Raw genomic sequence first — 21680 nt, forward strand, 5'->3', positions numbered from 1 at the left:
CTTTCCCCAATTTTGCTTTTCAAATGCATATTTTTTGGTTACAATACAGATCTGTTTGGTCTTGTTATTAATGCTTCTTTCATCTTGCTGATGAATGAAATTGGAGGAATTTATTCAAAGCAATATCTTCTGGGTCAGTGATTAAATGATAATTGAAGTTCTGTGGGGCTAGGAGCCAGTTCTTGCAGTCTGCCTACAGAAAAATATCATTTGATTATTAAATTAATTTTGTATCCTCTTAGTTTTCTTAAACAAAATGTCATAAAATATCTGACCAAATTCTGGAAATCCAAAACATGGAGCATAATCATTAATAGCTTTATCAAGCAAATTGGTAAGGCTTGTTAAAATGCCAAGGTATTTCCTTTTTTTTTTCTCTTTTTTTTTCTTTTTTTTAACTGTCTGTATATCCATGTTGATTAATTATATTGCTGTTCAGGCATGCAACTTTAAGAAAAAGACTAAAATATTAGTTTTACTTAGGCCGGGTATCAAAGGCAGTTAATATGACAGTCCAGACAATTGTAAACCAGTTTGTGTCTTCCAGACCTGTGGATCTTTCCTATGACTAAAACTTGGCATTAATTTCTAGAGAAGTCCTTGAGTGCTGGCTATACAAATCCTCTTTACCTGCCTTAATTTTTTGGGGAAAATATGAGAAGAATGATGGTGATTGTCCATGTTTGGATTTTTCTGTTTGTTTTTTAATTCATATCTAGTCAAACTAGAAAGACTAGTGTCTTTAAAAGAAGTCATTTGGCGGAGGGGCGGAAAATGCCCATGCCTGTCATGATGGCCCTGTTGCATCAGAGTGGTTTTTGAAGCCAGTGGTCTGCAGATGTGCACTTAAATTCTTTATTTTAAGCAGAAAGCCTTATGCTGCAAGTGAAGAAGCTGCCTGGCCTACTACTGGAAATTCCAGTAGTTTTGCCCACCTTTTTCCATCTACTAACTAAGTCCCACGGGAATTTTTCCATCAAGACCCCCCCTGATCTTTTCAGCATGTGAAAATTAAATTATTTTTAAGTAAGAAGCTTTTAAAGTAGGAAAAAGCTTGCTTTGAAATGCTAAAGATCTTCTGAGAGGTTATTTTCTTGAGACTAATCTTGGTCAGCTGGCCACCCTGTTAATGCTGGGTTGTTATTTCATGGTTTGGAGTTCTCTTGAGTAGGTAAAAGTTCATCCAACAGCTATATTAGCTGTGTGTGTCTGGACGTCCTGCTTGGAAGGTTTTTGAAGGGAAGGTTTTTGCTCTGTGGGTTTGCACCTGTTCACCAACTCCGTAATTGGAATGAAGTGTTCAAAATGGAGCTACTCTGATCCTTAGTCTGTTGCGTTAAAGACTCAACAAAAATAAAGCCTAAACATGGGCATAAATAGCAAATAGGTTCTCAAATCCTCTACTGCTGCTTCGGAGCCTCATGGTGGTGTCAAGTTAGCTTGGGTCTGAAAACATCGCATGTGCCCCTTGGAGTTCCTAATAGATGCTAAGCAAAGAGAGATTCTTGTGTCTCTCCTGGGAGTGCTCAGGAATTACTTCTTGTGGTGTCTTTTGCTGCAGTTCTTGCATCTGTGTAAACCTCATTTGTGCTACTGTGTTTGCATTCCGTACTGACTGGTTCAGACAGCATGGCACATGCGATCTGTTCCTGCAGACCCTGTGTGGGCCAGTGCACAGACTAGACAGTGAAGGAAGTGGAGGGGATCTTTCAATGAGCCTCATCCTGAATGCAGAATCTGAGCGCTGTGTGTTCAGTTCTGGATTTGCTCCCAGCTTCTTACCTGACTCTAATAACGCATATGTGGAAGAATGAGAACTTGAGGCTGCAGAGCTAACCCTACCACTGTCATTCCCTGTTCTCAGTGTTTGAATCATGCATAGTTTTTTTTTTTGTCTGCAAAGCCATTAGGGTTAATCAGTTCATTGCTAGCAAATCTAAATGGGCAATATTCAGTGAAGAACAAAGCATTAGTAATCAGTAGCTGCTTCTGCCAGAAGACTTGTATTGCAAGTCTCCCTTCTCCACACTCCTTATGGACTTCTTCAGTCTGCCTTAAGCATTGGCTGACTGGAAGGACCATGCTTTCAGGTGATTACACATTATGCCCTTCAATCTGCCCCATCAGAGGGGATGCACACTGGGTACAGGGGTTGTGATCAAGAAAGTTGCAATGGTAGTGAATACTGGAGGCTGCTGGGAGGATCATTTGACTATAACCGCTTCCTTTATCTGCTCTCTTCTGCAGTTGAAACTGATGCAGTCGGAGCTGAATGTTGAAGAAGTGGTAAACGACAGAAGCTGGAAGGTACTCAGCAGTCATTTTAAAAAGTGATGATTGTTCTGTCCTATTTGTTTGAACAAACAGCCCTGCATAGGAGGTGTGAGACTGATGCCTTATGAGGCGAGTGAATAAGAAATAAGTGAGGACAGTTTGGGGAGGAAATGCTTCAGGTCTGTCATCTTCCCTGCTCTGGATGCAAAGATCAAAGCTTTTCAGTTGCACTGCAGAGGAAAGAAAAGTGGCTGATTTAGGGGGGAGGAAGGACTCGGTCTTTCTCGGTGGCTCAGGACCTCAGATTTCTCCGTGGTGGCCTGTATGTAAAGCTTTCCTGAGCCTCTTCCATTGTCAGAGGGACGAGTCTTTTAAATACAGCTCTGTTTGGTGCTGATCGCCCTTCTGAGCAGAGGCCAGAGGAGAGTGGGGCTATAGAAGTTGGACCTTTTTCTCATGGAAGTTCTACAGGCTGGGACTGGTGCTCCCTGGTGGGACAGGGAGTTTTGCTGTTGCTCTCCTATGTCAGTGGAGATGTCAGATCAACCTCTGGATTGATGGCCTCAGGCAGTCTTGTTATAAAGTGATCTTAACCCTGAAATTAGATTCTGAGGTGGCTGTGTTGTGTCACTGCAGCATTTCACTCCTATCATCCTCTCCTGGTCTGTTGTAGCTCTTCAGAGCTTTCAATACTGGATAAATAACCTTTTTCCCCTCATTAAATGTGAAAGGGGTCTTTGCAAATAGCTAATACTGTCTGCAGTTCCTTTGTTGAGCTCTACTTCAAGATTTTAGTCCCCTAGATCCCATCAGTGTAAATGCAATACAGCTTTAAATTTTGTGTATTCTTGGAGGTCTAGTCACTACAATGTGGCTCAATGCTGCATGAATAGATGATTGTTTACACAGTTTCTCAGGTACATGTTGCAGTCAGTACTGCCTCTGTGTTCTCTTAAAAAGCTAACCATGCCATTAAGCTTTATTAATTAAAAGCCAGCCTGGATATGACTGTGCAACACCGCAACCTCAACAGCCTGCTGTAAGCCATCAGTAGCAAATATTTTGTGGTAAGTCTGGTATCAGATTTATTTATTAAAAATCAAACAAACAAGAAAAACACAACCCTCCCACCCTGCAACACACAAAAAAGTACAGTTACCCCCCAGCACACACACACCAAAACTCTATCTCCATTCTAAAGGTAGAGCCCAGAGCTCTGTTGGCACCAAACTTAGCGTTAATGCCAGTGGTTTCCTGTAGCTTCATTAAACTTTTGCTGGTGAAGAAGTGTTAGGTTTTTTTTGTTTTGTTTTTGTTTTGTTTTTTCCTTTCCTGAAGCTGGCAAACATTTGGTTTATAAATAGTGAGATATGCACATGAACAGGAATATTTTGGCCTGCTGCAAGCTGGTGTTTAGAGAAGGGCTTGAAGACCCAGTACTTCTGGATTTTATCTCCATCTCTGCTATTGCCTCCCTCTGTATGTAAGCATATTGTCTGTCTGTGAAAATATTATCTCAGTAAAGGAATTAGACCCTGTCATAGTTGTGGACTGCAGTGATACAAATTATTACATGGAAGTGGTTATTGGTTTGCATGTGAGGATCTCAGCTCTCTTTCAGTGTTACAGACTTTTGGTTGGAAAGTACGCTTGTATATTTAGATTAATCCTAACAAACCCAAAGCTATTTGGAAAAATCTGATTGGAAAAAAAGAAATTATTTTAAAATATTTAACCTGGGTAGCTGTAAGGATAGTGGATACAGAAAGATACTGCTTTATAGAAATGCATATGGTTGAGGAAGTGACTTCCAAAACAAGACACTCAAAGTATTCTCTCTATGCTGCCTTTGCTCTGGAATTTGCCACAAGAATGTTTTGTATTAATACATAAAGGCAGCAAAATCAAACTTATGCATAGCAATGTGAATTTTAAGGTGTCTCAGACACTGTTTTTCCTGTCCAAAAAGCAAGAATAACACTTCACAGGTAGACTCTGAGAGTTAACCAGCTTGAGTGACACACTGAGATCTGATGGTAGATGATACTAAAAAGAGGAGGTAGTGTTAATAAGATTGCAGTATCGATCTTCCTTCCAGAGTCTGAAGAGTCTGTTAAAGACTCTTTAAAAGTTTGTGTGATAGCAAGCTGAAAGCTTCTTGGGAGATTATTTTTGTATATTCTTTGATATGAGAGAGCCAGACAGTGTTTTAGAGTATTTCCAGTATCCTTTTAAGACATAAATGCTTCTAAAATGTCTTTGACGAACCATGGGCAAAAGTTATGCAATTGCTAAGTAATTCTAAATGGTTCCGAATGGGAGCCCTTTATGACCTTTAATTTCTACAACTTCCTTTTATCACTTTTTTTATCTCAGATCTTACTCTTAACTCTTCCAGGGGTGTCCGTTTTATGTGTACATAACAGGGCAGGGTTGTGAAAGAACTTACATTACAATTTTTACGTTTTTTGCAATATGAAGCAGTCTGCAATATATGTCTGTCTCTTAAAATAACTTATATTTGAAAATAAGTTGAAAATTAAGTTTAAAAAAAAAATCTGAAGAATCGACTTTAAAAGTATTGCAGGCTGCAAACTTCGCTTTTGCTGAAGTTGCCATTGGTTCTGAACTTTGAATAAGGAGAGGAGCTGTGGAAATAGAGAATTCTAGGAAGATATGGTTTAAAATAACATATTTATCTAAAGCAAAGCATAATTTCCCCAAAATTACAAGACCAGTCACTGCATGTTAAACCTATGGGAGAGCTCCTGTTATTTGGTATCTTGGAAAGCAAAGGCGTTTGGATCTGACAAGTGTCTGGATACCTTGGCAAAACATGCTCTTGCAAGAGTGCTGGTGATGAATTGATAACTGTGCCAGTGCCTCAACTTGGTGGTTGGTGGTGCTTGTGTCATTTGCTAGGATGTGTGCTGGGTGCTCTTTGGAGCCAAAACAGTATCTAAATCATTTGTAAAGAGCACCTGTAACTTTGGTGTGAGCCTATGCTTTCTGCTTTTGATTCAGACTGCTTTACTTGAAATAAATAACGTTTATTGGCTGTCATTATGGTAAACAGTCTGCTATTGAGGCCTGCAGTTCAAGCTAAATGAAAATGGTCTTCAGTCACTAGTTCTGTGTGTTAAATTTTACCCACAGAAGATGTCAAATGTGAGGCAAGAGCAGCATGCCCTTTGCATAGGAATGCTGGCAATAACAGCACCCACAGTCAAATAATTAATATTATGAACGTGGCTTCCAAGGGCATTTGCATCTCCTCTAAGCTCTCACAACAACGTAAAATGGGTTTCTCAGGAAGAGAGGAATACAATGTCCAAATTTGAATGCCTGAGTGAACTTAACGCAGCTGTCAAGATCCTGACACTGATAACTTTCCTGCCTCTTAAAAAATGCCTCAGTATCTTTGATAAAGACAAATCACCAGGATTATAAGTCTGCCTTATCTGAGAGAGAACACTTTTAGCACTATGCAGTCTTCTAGCACCAGGCAAGTTTTGGATTCACTAAAGCCTGGAGAGAAGGTGAATGGAGACAGAAACCTTGGTAAGTACCGACTATTGGTAGAGCAGGGCTGGGCAGTCTTGAGATGGGGGCTATGTGAAGAGATAATTGCTGGTTCTAGCTGTGAAGGTCTGATCATCTGCTAGACAAGGACTGATTCACTTTTGTTCTTCTGTTTTGGTGTCTCAGGTATTTAATGAGCGTTGCCGAATTCACTACAAGCCTCCAAAGAGCCAATGAGGTGAGGTGCTTTCTAGCAAGGTGGTCCATAATCATGAGAGCAAAACTGGAAAGAGACGTTGGGTGAGCTGTACTGGGACCCTCCAGAACCAGTAGAACCCAGTCTTGTTTTGTTTTGGACCTACTTAGCTGAAATCACAAGGTTTAAATGATTCTCCTGTAATTACGAGAAAACAACTCATCTTTTGTACAAAATATGTGAACAAATGAGTTTTATAGTATTAAAATAATTTTCAAATGGAATGTAAAACTGGCATCTTTCTTGACCTTCTCAAGCTTCAGCAGCCCTAGAGGGGAAGAAAAAATGAAAACTAGCCCTGAGCAGGAGGGGGCAGCATTCTCCCTAAACTGTGCTCGCTGGGATTTAAAGTAATCAGTGAACATGGTATGTTTTTGGAGGGGAATAAGCTACTCAAATTTAGAGGGAAATAAAAGTTGCAGAATGATATGGAAGCATAGGCTCAGCACCCATGAAGGTAAGAAGTTACCACTATTGTTTTGGACTAGTCAATGCCAGCAACATTGCTTTAAAGTTGCACGCAGATACAATTTTGCCGTTGTTCCCCCAAGGCTTACAGACAGCATTTGTTGAATACTGTCCTTTGGTCTGTGTTACCAACTTCTAGATTTTCTTTATTTAAAGAATGTGGTAAAGATTAAAAACACTTTGGTAGACATGAAAATATGTATTTAAACAGCATTCAGGAATGAGAGAGTTAACGCTCTGATGTCCATATTTTGTCCCTTCTGAATCTCTAAAATCAATTCTATAGGTGAATTGCATCTGAACTGAGAAAGTAACTGTGCACACCTCATATTGCTGAATCTGGCAATACTGTTGAATTTAGAAAGTGTTGAATATAACACCCCTGCAGTAATACAGCAGAAGAAGCATCATTTAGAACTGGATAAATAAGAGGAAAGCCAAACTGCTGTAATTGTATCTTTATTATTTACTAGTTTTAATTGATTAACAATCAAATGACTAGTGATGACAAGGTCTGCTTGGTTGTCATTTGGTTTATATTCTTAAGTCTTTAAGAACCTTTGAACTTGAGCAAAGCCTTCAAAATACAGGCTCCATCTTGCAAACACTTTGGAATTCAGTTACACCACTAAAATGACTGTGTACTCTCACATCCTTAAATGCTTTGCATGTATGGGAGATGGGAAGTAACAGGAGGAATTTACCTGTCTCACTGTCAAGCTGGCAAAGATCTGTGCAAGGTCATCTGTTTTATAGCTGTCATCCAGCAGAGACTCTTGGGCTCCTTGGTGGCTTTTATTTTTAGGTGGCAGGATACTTGCGGTGTCATTTAGTCTCCTTTTCCTTCTTTGAGAAGGAGACAGAAATATATTTAATTCTTTCAGGATGTAAATCCTAATGTTCAAACTCCGTTGGGTTTTTCAAGGTACTGCACTGCAACTGCCCTCAGCAGGACTCTCTCTACTCCAGTTAGAGCTCACTTGTTTCATTCTTGAAGCATCTCATCTGTTTTTTCTGTAAGACCGAAAGCAGAAAGCATGCTTGTTCCTCAGCTGTTAAATTCTTACTATTGTTTATCTGTGATTTTTAAAGCAAAGTAGAAGTCGATTACTGCTCAGAACTGTGGCCTTTCTGATTTGCCAAGAACTGAACTTCCACAATAGGTAGTCCGCTGAGCAGGTGTTCAGAAAGGTCAGTTTTGATTTCAAAGTTGGTATTCTAATACTGGCCTCTAATATCTTTTTTCTTTTTTTTAATCTTTGTTCTCTCAAAAGTCTGGATCTACAGTCCTGGAGACAAATTCTCCTTTGGAGCCAGTTTTATAATATGAACTTGTGACAGCATGTATAGGGTTGGCATCAATACTCCCAAGATAACTAAGCTTGTGCTGTATTTTTGTAGAAACTTGAGATTGTAATGAGATTAATCACTGTCCTCCTTTATCCATCCAGATGTTTGCTCAGCTGTTGTGGGAAAACTTCTTCACTTAAGCAGATGCTGTGAAAAGTGACCTGTGAAATGGATGTGATGTCAGATTTTTTTACAGTAGCCCAGAAAGTGTTGCTAGCTCAGCATTAGTTGGGAGAAAGCAATGAAAAAATACTGGCAGTATTTTCCTTTTGAGTATAAAGCCAAACAAGTAGATCTATACAAATCTTTATATGGAAAAACTTCTGACACTGTAAGAAGGCTTCTAAGTACAAACATCCCCTCCTCATGTTGTATACAGAGCAGCTTGTATACAGAGGGTTGTGCTAAGAAGTTGAATTACTCTGTCTTGTTTGCTCTGAGCACAGAGGGATATCTCTTACAGTATATGACAAATCACATGGATGAGTGGCTGTTTGAATCTCTTGCTGTTGAACTTAGTGGAACATTAAGGTGAGTAGCTGAAATTGCCTGCTGTGCTTTGGGAAAAAGGGAGGGAGGAGAAGGCCTTGCTAGTTTTTGAGTATTTAAGATTTGTTTGAGAAGTGGGATGCTTTGTGATGGTATGTAAGTGGCTGTGGGCTGTACTAAATAAAGACAGATAAAATGTTCTCTGTGTGTAGTGACCCCTGTCCATTCTAGGATCATGCCTACTTAGGGTTGAATCCTGCTTCAACTTTATTACTCTTATCATGATCAAAGTAGCCACAAGATAAGTGGACTGCTTGATGTCATGTGTATCAAACAATGGACCCTGCAAATAGCAGGATTTCATCCCTTTTTCTGGCTCTAACTTTACTACTTCAGGTTAAGGCACTTTAGCAATTTGCACAACCGATGCCCCTGCCCTGAGTCTAGATCCCCTGCAGGTAGCTTGTCCCTGTGCTGGGGTGAAAAACCATCTCGAACATATGCTTCGTTTCCTTTTGTGAAACAGGAAGAGGCATTTTTTTCTGGCACTCAGTGCTCTCTTCTTCTGCAGCCTTTAGGCACTCAAAACTGATGAAATAGCTAGTCTTTTTACAGAAATCTTTTAAGGATAGAATTTGGTTGTCTTGGAGCAGACTAAGGGGAAGAGGCTCTTGACTGGTACCATAAGCTCAGCAAAGGCTAGAACTTTTAATGATTTTCACACTAGGTTAACACTAGGTTTTAACACTATGATTTTAACACTCAGTGAAACACAACTTTCTGCTGCTGAATTTCAGGTTTCTATCTATCTCTCTAGCTGATGTACAGTGTCAGAAAGCTCTTGAAATCTGGGTGGATATTAGGATGGAAGCCCTTGTTTGCAGACCAGCATGTTGAAAATCAAGGCTAGTGTTACCATGATGATGTTTAGATCCCCAGTTTGTAGGTGGAGGGCTGCTTTCCTTTAGCAGCTCTTGAAATTCAGTGCAGGCCGTGTGGTGTTTTCATCCAGTCATGATCTTGTGACTCATGTCTTGTCACTGCAAAACCAGAAGACTGACTTGTTGCCTCAGTGTTTTGTTACGTGTAGGGCTTTGGCTTGTGACTAGAAGCTACATGCACACTCAGTGCAAAAATGAGACTGATTTGGAGAAATTGGTTCAAATGATGGCTATGCATTTGGAATCTCTGAGGGTAGCAAGCATGCAGACTAAGGTCCAAATTCCCAGTGAGACATTTACGTAGATCACTGTATTCATAAATTTGGAGTCTTATTTTACAGGAATATAATACAGGAATGTACAAGCATACATATGTTGTTATAGGATTCCTTATAAATAGTTGCTGATAATACAGAATTTCTTAGGCAGTTTTCCAAATGCTGTTTCATTATAGCCGAAGCTTAATGGAGAGAGGTTTATGTTAGGATTGCATTTATACGCTAAACGTCTACATGTATCTAGCATCTTCATCTTCTTGTTTACTGTCATTGTGAGACTTGTAACTAATTGACATCTTCCCTGTCCCATGCCACTGACCATCTTTGATAGTGAGCTGTCAGCATTTCAGTGACTTCATGAGCTGTGTGTGCAGGGGAGTACTACATTCCAATCTCAGAAGCATCACTGGGTTTTGAGACAACCATTAGGACTCTCGCAGAAAGAAAACAGAATGGTTTGCACGGGAAAACTTTAGCTACAAGTTGCTAACACTTAATGCTGATCTGCATTTCCCTTCTGGACAATTCTGTGCATTCTGAAAACAGAGTTCTCAGACTCTGAAGTAAAAACCATCAAACCCAGAAATGCAGAGTTTAATGGATGACTTCCAAACAACATTAGTGTCTTCCCTCCTAGAGTCTTCCTGAGATTGTAATTTTACCCCTTCTAGCCTCTGTACTCAGCAAACTCCTTACTAATCAGCAGCAAGAATTCACCAAAGGCTAGTGCTGCCCTGGACATCTTTTCAACATCTCTTCCCTGGGGAGCTAGTGTGATCTGCATTCCAGTAAGTGAAGTTTGTAAAAAGGCCTGGTTCAGCACTGGTGCTGCCTTGTTGGGCATATTCTGTGTTTTTTGTGCTTTAATAAGGTGAGCTGGCTCTTCCAGTTGGTTAGGTCCTCTGTCCTGCTGCGTGAATAAGATGCATGGTAGGAGCATGGGGGAAGATGATCAGCACTCGAGTGATTCAGCAGTGGTGTGTGCATAAGAAGGAGGTTGAGCTCATCTGCGTGAGTTGTCATTAACTCCATAAACTGGGCTGTGAGGAAAAACTCATCCAGACTGGTAAATTCAGTGAAAATGGCAGACTTCCAGCTTTAACATGCTCCCCTCGCTTGCAAGAACTAGGAATGTTTTTCACTTTGTTCAGAAAAATGTTTTATCATGACAACTGATTTTCTTCAAATGGCTTTCATCTGCTCACATGACACTGTTGCCCAAGTCTGGGAAATCCCACAACATTCTTATCAGCGACATGCTACATATTACCTCGATCTATATCCTGTTAAGTCCAGTGCCCCGTCAGCCCTAGTTTCCCAATCCCAAGACCTTTGTACCAAGAACAGGCCTTGAAGATAGATATGAAGTACTTCTTTTCAGTCTGTTGCATCACTTGTCATCTATGAGGAGGGTCCCGAAGCTGGTCTGTGCTACTGATACATAGATATGTCTGTGCTGCACAATCACCATTGCTTTGGCTGTGACCTCGCTTGCTTGCTTATGGCCAGTTCTCTAATGTTGATCCCAGAAGTGCCCATTGCCCATGCTCTGCACAAGTTCTCACTTCACTCCTTTATGTGTGTCCACCCTCAGGGACCAAAAATTGTTTGGTCTGTTGCTACTCCTCTGGTCCTTGCTCTGGAACAACCTTCATCCCCTTTGCTGGAGAGGGGAATGGCAGGACTACAAAAGGGAAAGCAGTTTTTCATTCTGTCCTGAAGCATTAGCTCTTCCTTACCAGCCAGGGCTGCTAACAGTTGCTAGCCTTTCTGCAGTAGGCAGCATGTGTTTGAGCTGTGTACATTCATATACAGTCATGCATATGACTGTCATGTGTCTGTGAGTGCTTATGCAGAATGCACACATACTTTCTACATGTTACATATTTTAGCAATGTGTAACTTTAAGTACCTTGAAATTAGAGCAGCTACTTCGTGCCCTCAGCTACTGCAGTGAGGGGGACAGGAAAACAGATATGGTACTTTCTTTTCCAGTAAATTGGCGCGGGGTTTTCAAAAAGAAAGGAAATAATACTCCATATTCAATCACTGACATGATTGTCTGAATGCAACCGTACGTTTGATAGGAAAGCAACAAAATTAACCTATCTGCAATACTTACCTGAACTTAGGATAGGAATTTTCTCCCTCCTGGTTCTGGTGTTTGCCTAAAACAGGCAACAGTAGTAGTGGGACTGATCAGTGCCTCGGCGCCTTTCAGGTCAGGCAGAGGGAAGTAAAGTAACTGAAAAAATAAAAAGCAATCTTTTGCTGCCTCCTGCTTTGAAGGATATTGAGAAAATGCATTTTCAAGTTGAATAGGAGCTGCACTAAAGAAATTGCCACATACTTTCATCCAATCTCAAATAGTGTTGGGAAATGCTGGGTGTAGCTTTGGTCCCTTTCCTAAGTACACAGACCAGTCATCTATGCATGGGTGGTGAGTCGAGAGGTTCTAGTTTCAGGCTGAACCAACTCTCTTAGATGTGGGTGGCTGGAGATTGTTGTCATTTGCTTTTCTTATTGACATGATGTGAGGGTGTGCTCCTTTCCCCCCCCACTAATGTGCTCTCTCCCCCTCAACCTGACCTCCCTGCAAACAGCACGTATGTGGGGGCTAGTTGAGCATGCGCCTACTAAGGCCCATCTAGTATGCAAATATGACTATGAGTCAATCATCTCCCCCCCCATAATAGGGGGCGGCCCAGAGCCCATTGAGCTCTCCTGCACGGCAGCGGGCTGCACTGCAGAACCTCCTCTTGAGTAGGAGCGCCTCTCAAGGTTGCTCCTCGAGGCTGAGAGATTCCTTACCTGCGACAGATCCTCGGTAAATGATTAACAGCATGCTGAACTTTTGCGAACTTTGTGAAACTTTCCTGAGTTATATCCCTGACTGACAGCACACATAATTCCTTGGACATAAACCGTTGACCAAGTCTGAGACTAGGACTGGATTCAGCCACACCTAGGCTTCTCTCCAAAGGAGTTTAGAAAGCAAGGGGGTCCAGTCTGAACCTCATGACTCAACGGGAGAGTCTCCATTGCGCACGCATCTGACCCTGTCCTTCATGCAGTAAATAACTGAGTGAACCTTGCCAATCGAACCTCGTTAAATAGTTCTTATTTATGATTGAACTTTGTTAAGTCGCTGTCTTACTGCAATAAACGTAGTGCTGCTTCCCTCTTACGAGTGAAGTGCATCACTCCTTTCACAACACATGAAGACTCTGTACCCACTGTAAGATTTTAAAGTGTGGGGCTTTTTTTTCATTTACTATTAATATCCATGCTTTACGTTGTTCTTTTTTCCTGTTTTACCCATTTTCTCTTCTTCTCTAGTAATGGTAGGCTCTGTAAGCTACAAGTCATGTGATTTCACAACACGTGTATATGTATATATAAATATACAGCAGATGCCTGGTGACTCTGCTCAGACTGCTCTGAACTTTCCTCCTCAGAACTGCCTGTCATTTTGGAGAGGTTATCTGCCACCATGATGCCTGGGGGCTTATCTGACACCAAGTCTGCTACCCCAGAAGTCCAGCATATTGTTGACCAGGTGAGTTGCAACCTGTCTGAAGATGAACAATCTCCGTGTGCAGGGGGTCAAGTCTTGAAGCTTGTGCAAAGGTTGGGAGACCAGATAGTGATGCTGAACCAATGTTTAAACTGAAGAAGTTAGTGCTGAAAATGGGAGTCCCCTTGATTGCCAGTATTTCGTCAGCATTCGAGGTAGGAACTGTACCAGGAACACAGAGATAAACCATTTCTCTCTCTTGTCCTTGGCCATAACCAGGCATTGTACTGGCTACCTTCGGTACATTTGCATGTAGTTCAAAGACCAGCTCTAGCATGCCAGCAGTGGGATCACTTGTTTGAAGTTAAGGGCAATGCATTTGAACGGAGGGGGTCATACCTGATAGAATTAATTCTTCACTGAAGGACCTGATTAGGACAAACCATATGGCAGCATGCACTAAAAACAAAGACACTTGCAGGACATGGCTGTGGATAACAGGCATGTTCTCTGCTGACATCTCGTATTTTTGAGTGTCACAGCTGTGATGCAGGGGCTGCTGGTGCAGCAGGAAAGGGTGAGCTGAACACAAGTAGGCAGGGCAAGTGCGGCTGCTGTGGTGGTTGGTGGGGCTGTTGGGGAAGCAGCTTTGTGGACCACACGTGCAGATCCTATAACATCCTGCAATGCAGCACTTACTTATTAAATAGTACAAAATGTATCTTGAGGAGTGGGAGGGGCACAGTGTGACATGGGAAATCTCCTTTTGTCTCCCTTGCCTGTTGTTCCCTCCTCCCCACCCCACCCTCTGCCATCCCCTTTATCTTCCCAACTCTGGAAGATGAGCTCTTCCTTCTTTGGCAACCACACAGAGTGTAGCTAATCCTCCCCAGGAGGAAACAAAAATAGGAAGTAGCAGGGCTGAAGGTGTTAGTCAATATTGCTGCATGTGCCTGTGTGTGCAGGGCTCCCAGCTCCCTCCTCTGCTGTGCCACGGTGGGCTAGGTACACTCCATTGCTGCTCCACGTCTCCCGTGGGCTTGCAGGCTAGGACCAGGCAATGATGAAGCTGCACTAAGGTGAGCTGGACTGTGTGTGTGGAGAGGCAGAGCCACCAAGAGATCTTGTAAATAGGCTGTATGGGGATTTTGGCTGTGAAATGGACAGTACTTGGTCTGTAGAAAGAGGGAGGGAGGTTTGATCAGACAGCAGGTGAGGCACTGGAGGGTGCTGGTGTCTCTGCTAGGAAGTGGGATGTGAGGAGAAGGGGGAACAGGTAGATCGTTACATTAGAGGGATTTTGGGGGGCATTAAAGGCTGTGAGGAGTCTGGGGTGACCCGAGCGAGGTGCGCATAGATGGGGCAGGGTTGGAGTATGCCAAGAGGGATGATGATAATGAGCTAGTCAGAGACAGGGTAATTTACTGCAGAACTGAAGGGGAAAGGATCATCTAAAAATGTTTGGGGTGCACCGATAGAATTGCTCAAGAGCAGCATCACTGTTCATCCTACACTGACATGTGGTTGAAGGAGCAGCACTTGCAGGGATCAGAAATTCCCTCTTATCTATGGGGAAGAGACCATAGAGTGACAAACTTAGGCAAGGGCTTGCAGCACCGTTGTGCATTTACAATTCTGGTTTCTTCATATGTAAGAGAGAGAGAGAGAGGACAATGTCTCTTGACAGCTGGAGGCCATGAAATTTGACTGAGTCCATAAAACACTTTCATAGCACCTTTCAAGGAGGTGCTTAAAGTATAGCTTGCCAGATATTGAGCTGTGCTTTTTTTAATGCTGTGCTGTGTTGTGTGTGATACTGACAAAAGATCCTACAGCACAGTGATGTGTGTTGGAAATTAAACTGTGGTGCTTGGCTGTCAGTGAGCAAAAAGGCACTTAATGTGAAAGTTCATGTCAGGCTGTGCTCATGCTCACAAAATACAGGGCAAAATATGGAATTTTAAATGTGGAGATGTGGATGTTCTTTTTGATTCCGGAAGCAGACTGAGTTACTGAGAATGGAAGAGCACCATAAATAACTTCAGGAAAATGAAAACAAATTATTCTTTGCTCTTTATTTGAAGAACTTTGTGATTCTTCCCTCCTCCTCCTTTGTAGGTCCTTTCCTTTTGAAAGCTCAGACTCCACAGAGGCTTTGCTCATGCAGTTCTCTAAGGAAAACGTCCTTGTGAAGAAAAACCTTATGGTGGGGCAGTCCCCCTAGGCTTCCAGACAGATAAATGTTACCCTTTAGGAGATGCAATTCTGTAGGATTTTATGCTCTGCTAAGAGGAGGAGCAATTCACGTGACTTGAACAAAGTTGTGAAGAGCATGTGCAAACCCTGGGATGCCCAAGGTCTCTCTGCTCTTGGCATTATGGAATCATTTACTTGCACCTTTGCCTTGTCTCTAGTCTAATCCTCAGTGAACTGGGGAATGTGTTATTTATTCAGTCCCCTTGTATTACAGCTGTTGCCTTTAAACTCAGGAATGTTTGGGGTTTAAAGAGCTATTAGATATGAGCTGAGGAATGTTATATTTTCTATTTGATTAAGAAGCTGTCTGCATGCCTGATCTTACTAAAGGCTTGGTCAATAAATAACAAGTGGTCAGAAGCTGGGAGAGATCATAAGTCAGGAGAGAGGTAGAACTGACTTTGTTTTGTTCTAAGACAGGAATAATGAGTACCCAAAGATGCCACAATTAACTTGCATATGGTTCATTTACATTTCTAAAAGCCTGCAGACCCTGCCAGCTGGAAGAGGGTTGAGAACTGGAGTTTCCTCATTTGCTAGAGTTAGTAGCTCTGAGTTGAAAGTATAGCTGAGCAGAAAGTATAGCTGGCCGTTCCTGGGATAGGAGCCATGTGGAAACTGCTTCATTAGTGTAGGAGAAGAGCAAAGAGTTCTTGGCAATTTAGTAAATGAATAGAGTAAGAGATTATGAAAAGCCTCAAGATGGTGAGTTGAAGGTATTGGAAAATTACTGACTGTCCAGAAATTGTTGAACTGCACGTTGCTTCCTGGGACCTGGCTAGTATGAAGAAACGTCAGGGGAGTGATGGTGAGTGGGAGGCAGAAGTTCTGGGAAGAAGACCAATTAGTTCCATGTTCTCCTGTGAACTTCCCCATGATGGGAAGTACTGATGTGCTGCTGAACCCCTCCCAGGGACTGCCTGAGCAGGCTGCTAAATAGCAATGCCCTCATCCGCCCAACTTCTGGTATGCATCTGACCTGCATCAGGTCATTAGTGTGTGTGTCATGTAGAGGAGGGGCTGATACCCAGCTTGCAAGAATTTTTTCATGCTTTCTGGATGCTAGAGAGAAGTTTTCTGGTTACATTTGTTGTAGTCGCCTTTCTACTGGGAATTTGTGTCATCAGATGCAAGCTTCTATAGTAAAACATTCACTGGTGCATAAATCCTGATGCCTTAGACACCTGGCTAGACTTCCACCCGTGCTCACAGCTGTCCCCCTCCCCCTTGCCATTGCAGTCTAGTATTTGTAGGAATATTAGATCTCCGAGAAGCTAGGGCCACTGCGATTGCCGATGAACCTAAACTTCGCCTACACTTGTATGTTTCAGCAGAAATTTTTTACACCTTTTTAATAGGTACGTAAAGAGTCTGTGAATGTCTGAACTGTACATATTTTAAGATCTACAGGGCTTAAGCTGGGTATTGTGCATAAATACATCTCCCAGAGTTGTTAGTGTTAAGTATGGTCAGCACAGAGTATTGTTTTGAACTTCATTGAACTACATTAGCTGCAGCTGCTATGTAGTGAAGGACTGATGATGTTTATGCAATTCTGGGGTTGACTTTGGCTCACACTTCTGAAGTCCTACATCTACTTTAGGAGATGGAAGTACCTAATCCAATCCTGGACCACTGTAACTGTTACAGTTTATGTTATACAATTCTAGATGTTTAATAGCATATTTAGCTTAAATTACAGCTTTAGCTGCAAGGCTTCAACCAGGGCTAGAATAACTTTCAGGAACAGCCTGATCAGTTGGTTGCCTCAATACTCTCAAAGAACCCAGTTTAATGTTTTTTCTTACAGAACTTGCAATAAACAAATCGAGTACAGCTCTGAGGCTGTGAAACACAGCAGGGACCTGCAGCCTCCCCAACCGACTGGCACAGGCTCAGGTTTCCTTCCATTACTGCGTAATGGTGTGCTTGGCACAGGACATTCCCTGCAGGCAGTATGGTTTGGTACCTGGTGCCTTTGACAAAAAATTAAAAGGGCTCTAGACAGTGGTTTCCCTATACTGAGCAGGAGAGAGATTTTCCCAAAAGTTGTCCAGCTAAACTGTTAGGAAGCCTAATTCTGACAGGATTTTAAAGGAGGCTGGAGGCAATGCTTGAAATGGGCTGGAGGTTTTGGTGTAAATTGAATTATTTTGGTTCTAACGGGTTTATTTTATTAAGGACGTGTGTGTATTTTAGGAAGCTGAAAATTAAGAGTGGTGGATGTGAGAGGAAAGCCTTGATACCAACCTGCTAACCCTTTTTTCCCTTTCTTTTTACAGGTGAAGCCACAATTTGAAAGCAGGGTAAACAAAACACATGGCATCTTTCAAGCCATAGTATATAGGACTCAGGTGGTTGCTGGAATAAACTACTTCATTAAGGTCTGTACATATTATAAGAGGGAGTGTTTTCTAGTTAAACAATATATGTGACTTGCATATTGGCTTATACCAAGAAAACAAAGCAGGTGTAGTAGAAAACTCTCTGATGTGACTGGAGTTAGGGACTGTCTCCAGATGGTTGTAAAACTCCTCTGTTTGTCACTACTGTAGGACAGGAATAGAAAAACTTACAAACATGCACTGTGTTTTTTGAGACGTGAATGATAACCTTTTTAGGATCATCTCTCTTGAAAGACTATTGACTGTCTTATCGGCTTGAATTTTCTGAACTGGCCTTAACTCTGCTCTCCGCTGGAAGACACAGAGGCAGTGGAAGAGCTGCTACTTTGCCATGAAAGGAAGCATCGTGTGTATTATGATTAATCTGAGGTCAGCCTGAGGATCTAATGGAGAGTTAGAGTGAATCTTTTAAATCTCATTTAAGCATCCCACACACTACTACTGACCAGTTTTGCATACAAGCCTGTGCTTGACCTCTTCGTTCTGTATCATCTACTGCAGAGGTGCAGTTTGCCTGCTAGTTCCTTCTGTATTTGTAAAGCCCCTTTTCCACTGTGTGGGGAAATGGTTAATGCTTCATTTGTGGCCCTCTGATGGCACGGTGTGTCCTCCACCTGAAAACCTTACCCATGGATTTGAGCAGTTTTCTGAGAGAAGCAGCACTTAAGAGATTGCAGGGCATATTTTACCACCAGAACATAAGATCAGGAAATGCTGCTTGCTGGCAGGTTGCCTTTCCTTAAGTAGAGTACATGTTGCATGTGACCACTGTATCACAACCCCTGAGAGTTTTACAGACATCCGCCTGGTACGATGTACTCCCTTGGCAAGGGTCTGCCTGCTATTGCAGAAATTGGCAGGTAGGGTTTGGTGAACAGTGATTCTGCAGAGAGCCATGATGAGCAGTTGTTCTGCACTGCTCATACTTCCTTGATTGCAGGGAGGACAAACGCTGCCAAACCTTCTTTCCTGGGTCCCTCCTTCAAATAACTTTCAACAGTTATTTCTGCATTCTGTGGGCCTCAGAGAATTTTACTGACAGACTACCTATTTTATGGCGAGTCTGGGTCTCACTGACATGAATTTTACTGTGAGGGTGACAGAGCACTGGAACAGGTTGCCCAGAGAGGTTGCGGAGTCTCCTTCTCTGGAGATATTCAAAACCCACCTGGATGCAATCCTGTGCAATGTGCTCTAGGTGACCCTGCTTGAGCAGGGGGGTTGGACTAGATGATCTCCAGAGGTCCCTTCCAACCTCAACGATTCTGTGATTCTGTGAATGATTTTTATCCTTGCCCTGCATCTGTGAGACGTGTCTTGTTGCAACTGAGTCACTAACAGTAACAATTTACTTAAAGGCTGCAGCAGAGGCAGGAGTCACACCCAGTGCAATCTTGCTGCTGACCTAGGCAATTACATGTGCAAACTACTAGTTCTCCTGCTATTCATGCTAAGCTGAACTACTCAGAAATTATGACTGACATGATACCTAACTTAGAAGAAAATCATTTTTAGTCTTGATAACTGGTCATTTCTCTCTTCTTTCCCAGTCTTGCAAGCGACAGGAAACAAGTCCAGCACTGGTTTACCAGTATCGCGTTTCCTCCCCCATCCCATACTTCGTTTTTAGCATCAACTGGAATGAGCTCTGACTGTCACAAAATTCATTCTTTTATACTTTGGAATTTTCCAGATCACCAGTATTTCACTAACAAACTTACAGCTGCAATGCAATCCAGACCAAGACAAACATAGTGCCATACTGCAGCCATCAGAAAGCATGGTTCCTAAACTTTCTCTTAATACTGCATACTACTTACCTCACACAGTGAGAGTTTAGTGCCCATTAGCTTGGCCCTGTATGTAGGAAATAAAGATTTGCTACAATATTGGACCCTGTGTAATAACTTTTGGGAGGGGAAGGTGAGTTTATTTAAAAAAGTACTTTAGCTGCTCATACCCCCTCCCCCCCAAAGGCACCAAGAAACATGTCAAGTTGTCTGTCCAGGCACCAACATGTTTTCAGTAATACTGAGGAATACTGAATACTGATGCTGGCTATCAAGTTGTCATTGCTTCTCTGGGGCTGGTCTTAGGACCTTTTGCTTGTTTGGGATATGTCTTCTGTACCCTCTAGGAGCTGACATTGTCTCTGCATCTCATCCCGCTTCTGAGTCATCAGGATTTACTCATCGTCTTTTGTATCCTGCTCTGAGTATCCTGAGAAGTTGCATGCTGATGTGCTGGGATCTTGATGACCTTAATCAGGATGCCATCAACACATTTCTCCTGTTGTTAGTTCTGGTGCTTCCACATCGAGGCAGTCCTATTCATTTTCCTTTCATGTCAGTCTTAAGGTTTCTATACGTTTCTCTACAGGTATAGACAGTTTCAGCCACCTGCTACTAGCCAGACTTGGGTTAAGAGATGCTGAAGTAAAAATGGAGACATGCCTACAATTAAGCTCCTGAGATATATTTCTGCAAGTAAAGAGCATGCTTTGTTTGAACCTGCTTCACACATGTTCCTTACTTTCCCCATTGTTTTGGTTTTTAGGTCCAGGTTTCTGATTCCATGTATGCCCATCTGAGAGTTTTTCAGAGCCTTCCTCATGAGAACCAAGGTCCCAGCCTTGTCAGTTATCAGACTGGCAAAACCAGAGATGATCCTCTGACCTACTTCTAAGAAACAGTGGGGCATGGTTCCTCACTTCTGCAAGTCACATGTGGATTCAGCCTCTATCAGTAAATCCATGCAAATAAAGTTTTGAAAGCTATTTGTTCCTGTATTGCAGGTCACATGCTGTTTGGCTAAAGCGTGGATGGAGTCTGAGGTAACTTGTGCTGAAATACGAGAGTCAAAACTGCTTCTGTCACCTGAGGCACTCCAGCTGTAAGGCAGAGTACATCCTTTTCAATTTCTCTTTCCAAAATGCTGCTATGCATGCTTTGAAGACAAAACTTGGGCCTGCTGTGAGAGTGAGTGCTTTAGGCTTAAGACAGGCTCCATACCTTAGCACCAGACTGAGATGTCTTCTTGGGGTTGCTGTAAGCGCATTAAACACAAGCTACAGCTTCTCTTCAGTAAGCATGTGAGACACATTATTGCTGAAGAGGGGAGCTAAGAAGCCAGAACTTGGGTGCCCCCCCCCCCAAATACGGCTTCACTGGTGTAGCTACTTGGGGTAGCAGCAGGAGAAGGGCCTCCAGCCTCAACAGAAAAAGCTGCATCCCAACATTAAGCCCCTGGAGCAGGACGCAACCATCCTGGCTAGAGAGTGTGTTTTACTGGAAACTTAAAGGGCTCGTGTTGTTTTTTTTTTTTGTAGCATCAGCTGCCTGTTATGAGAGCAGCCTTCAACTGAGCTCTGAGTTGAGGAAGGTAGAGGGCAAGCCCAAATCACAACAAAAACACTTTCCTCTTACCTGAGCAGCTGCTAGGCATCCCTGAATTACCTGCAGTACAATCCAAACCAAGGAGGTAGGGCTTGGGTTCAAGATACTAAATGCTGAAAGGGTTTCAGACCATGCCTTGCATGTATTCATTTTTTTGCTGCGATACTGAATGGTGGGAATGGCAGTGTTGCAGGCATATGGTGTCTAGAAAGAGGCTGCTACTACCCCACCCCAATTGTCTGCATAAAGTTTTCAGGGTGTGGAGACAGCCTGTGCCCTCCTGTGACTTTGGGAGTAGTCCACCCCTGGAGAGTCCAATGGGTCCCACAAGAGCTGAAACCTGCAGTCCAGTGTTAAAAACTGTTGAGATAGATACAGCAAATCTGGCAACAGCAGCACAACATAAATCCAGCCCAGTCAGTCGTCAGCTTTTGAACCTCACTTCAATGCAGGGAGTTCCCAGCATCAAGAAATACTGCTTCCATCATTGCCAAAACCCACGGGATTTTTTTTTGGTTTTGTTTCTGTT

The 21680-nt window shown here is 42.4% G+C and overlaps 2 protein-coding genes across 8 annotated transcripts in view; both read left to right on the forward strand.

Annotated features, from left to right (window-relative positions):
• Positions 1-13077, forward strand: part of CCDC58 (coiled-coil domain containing 58) — a 19209-nt gene extending 6132 nt beyond the window's left edge. Inside the window, exons 4-6 of one of the 7 annotated variants that reach the window (XM_026061478.1) lie at positions 2248-2307; positions 5983-6034; positions 8334-8400. In XM_026061478.1, the coding sequence (XP_025917263.1) occupies positions 2248-2307; positions 5983-6033 (111 nt within the window). In that variant the 3' untranslated portion in view covers position 6034; positions 8334-8400. The other 6 variants (XM_026061479.1, XM_026061476.1, XM_026061475.1 and 3 more) reach the window with 6 other exon arrangements.
• Positions 8329-20532, forward strand: CSTA (cystatin A). The gene is made up of 4 exons (XM_026061483.1): positions 8329-8401; positions 13037-13137; positions 17634-17735; positions 20313-20532. The coding sequence occupies exons 2-4, from the start codon at positions 13072-13074 to the stop codon at positions 20439-20441; spliced, it is 297 nt and encodes a 98-aa protein (XP_025917268.1). The 5' UTR covers positions 8329-8401; positions 13037-13071; the 3' UTR covers positions 20442-20532.
• The last annotated feature ends 1148 nt before the right edge of the window (positions 20533-21680 follow it).

The sequence above is a fragment of the Apteryx rowi genome, unplaced genomic scaffold (genome assembly GCF_003343035.1).
Source record: "Apteryx rowi isolate R43461 unplaced genomic scaffold, aptRow1 scaffold_181, whole genome shotgun sequence".
Classification (NCBI taxonomy): domain Eukaryota; kingdom Metazoa; phylum Chordata; class Aves; order Apterygiformes; family Apterygidae; genus Apteryx; species Apteryx rowi.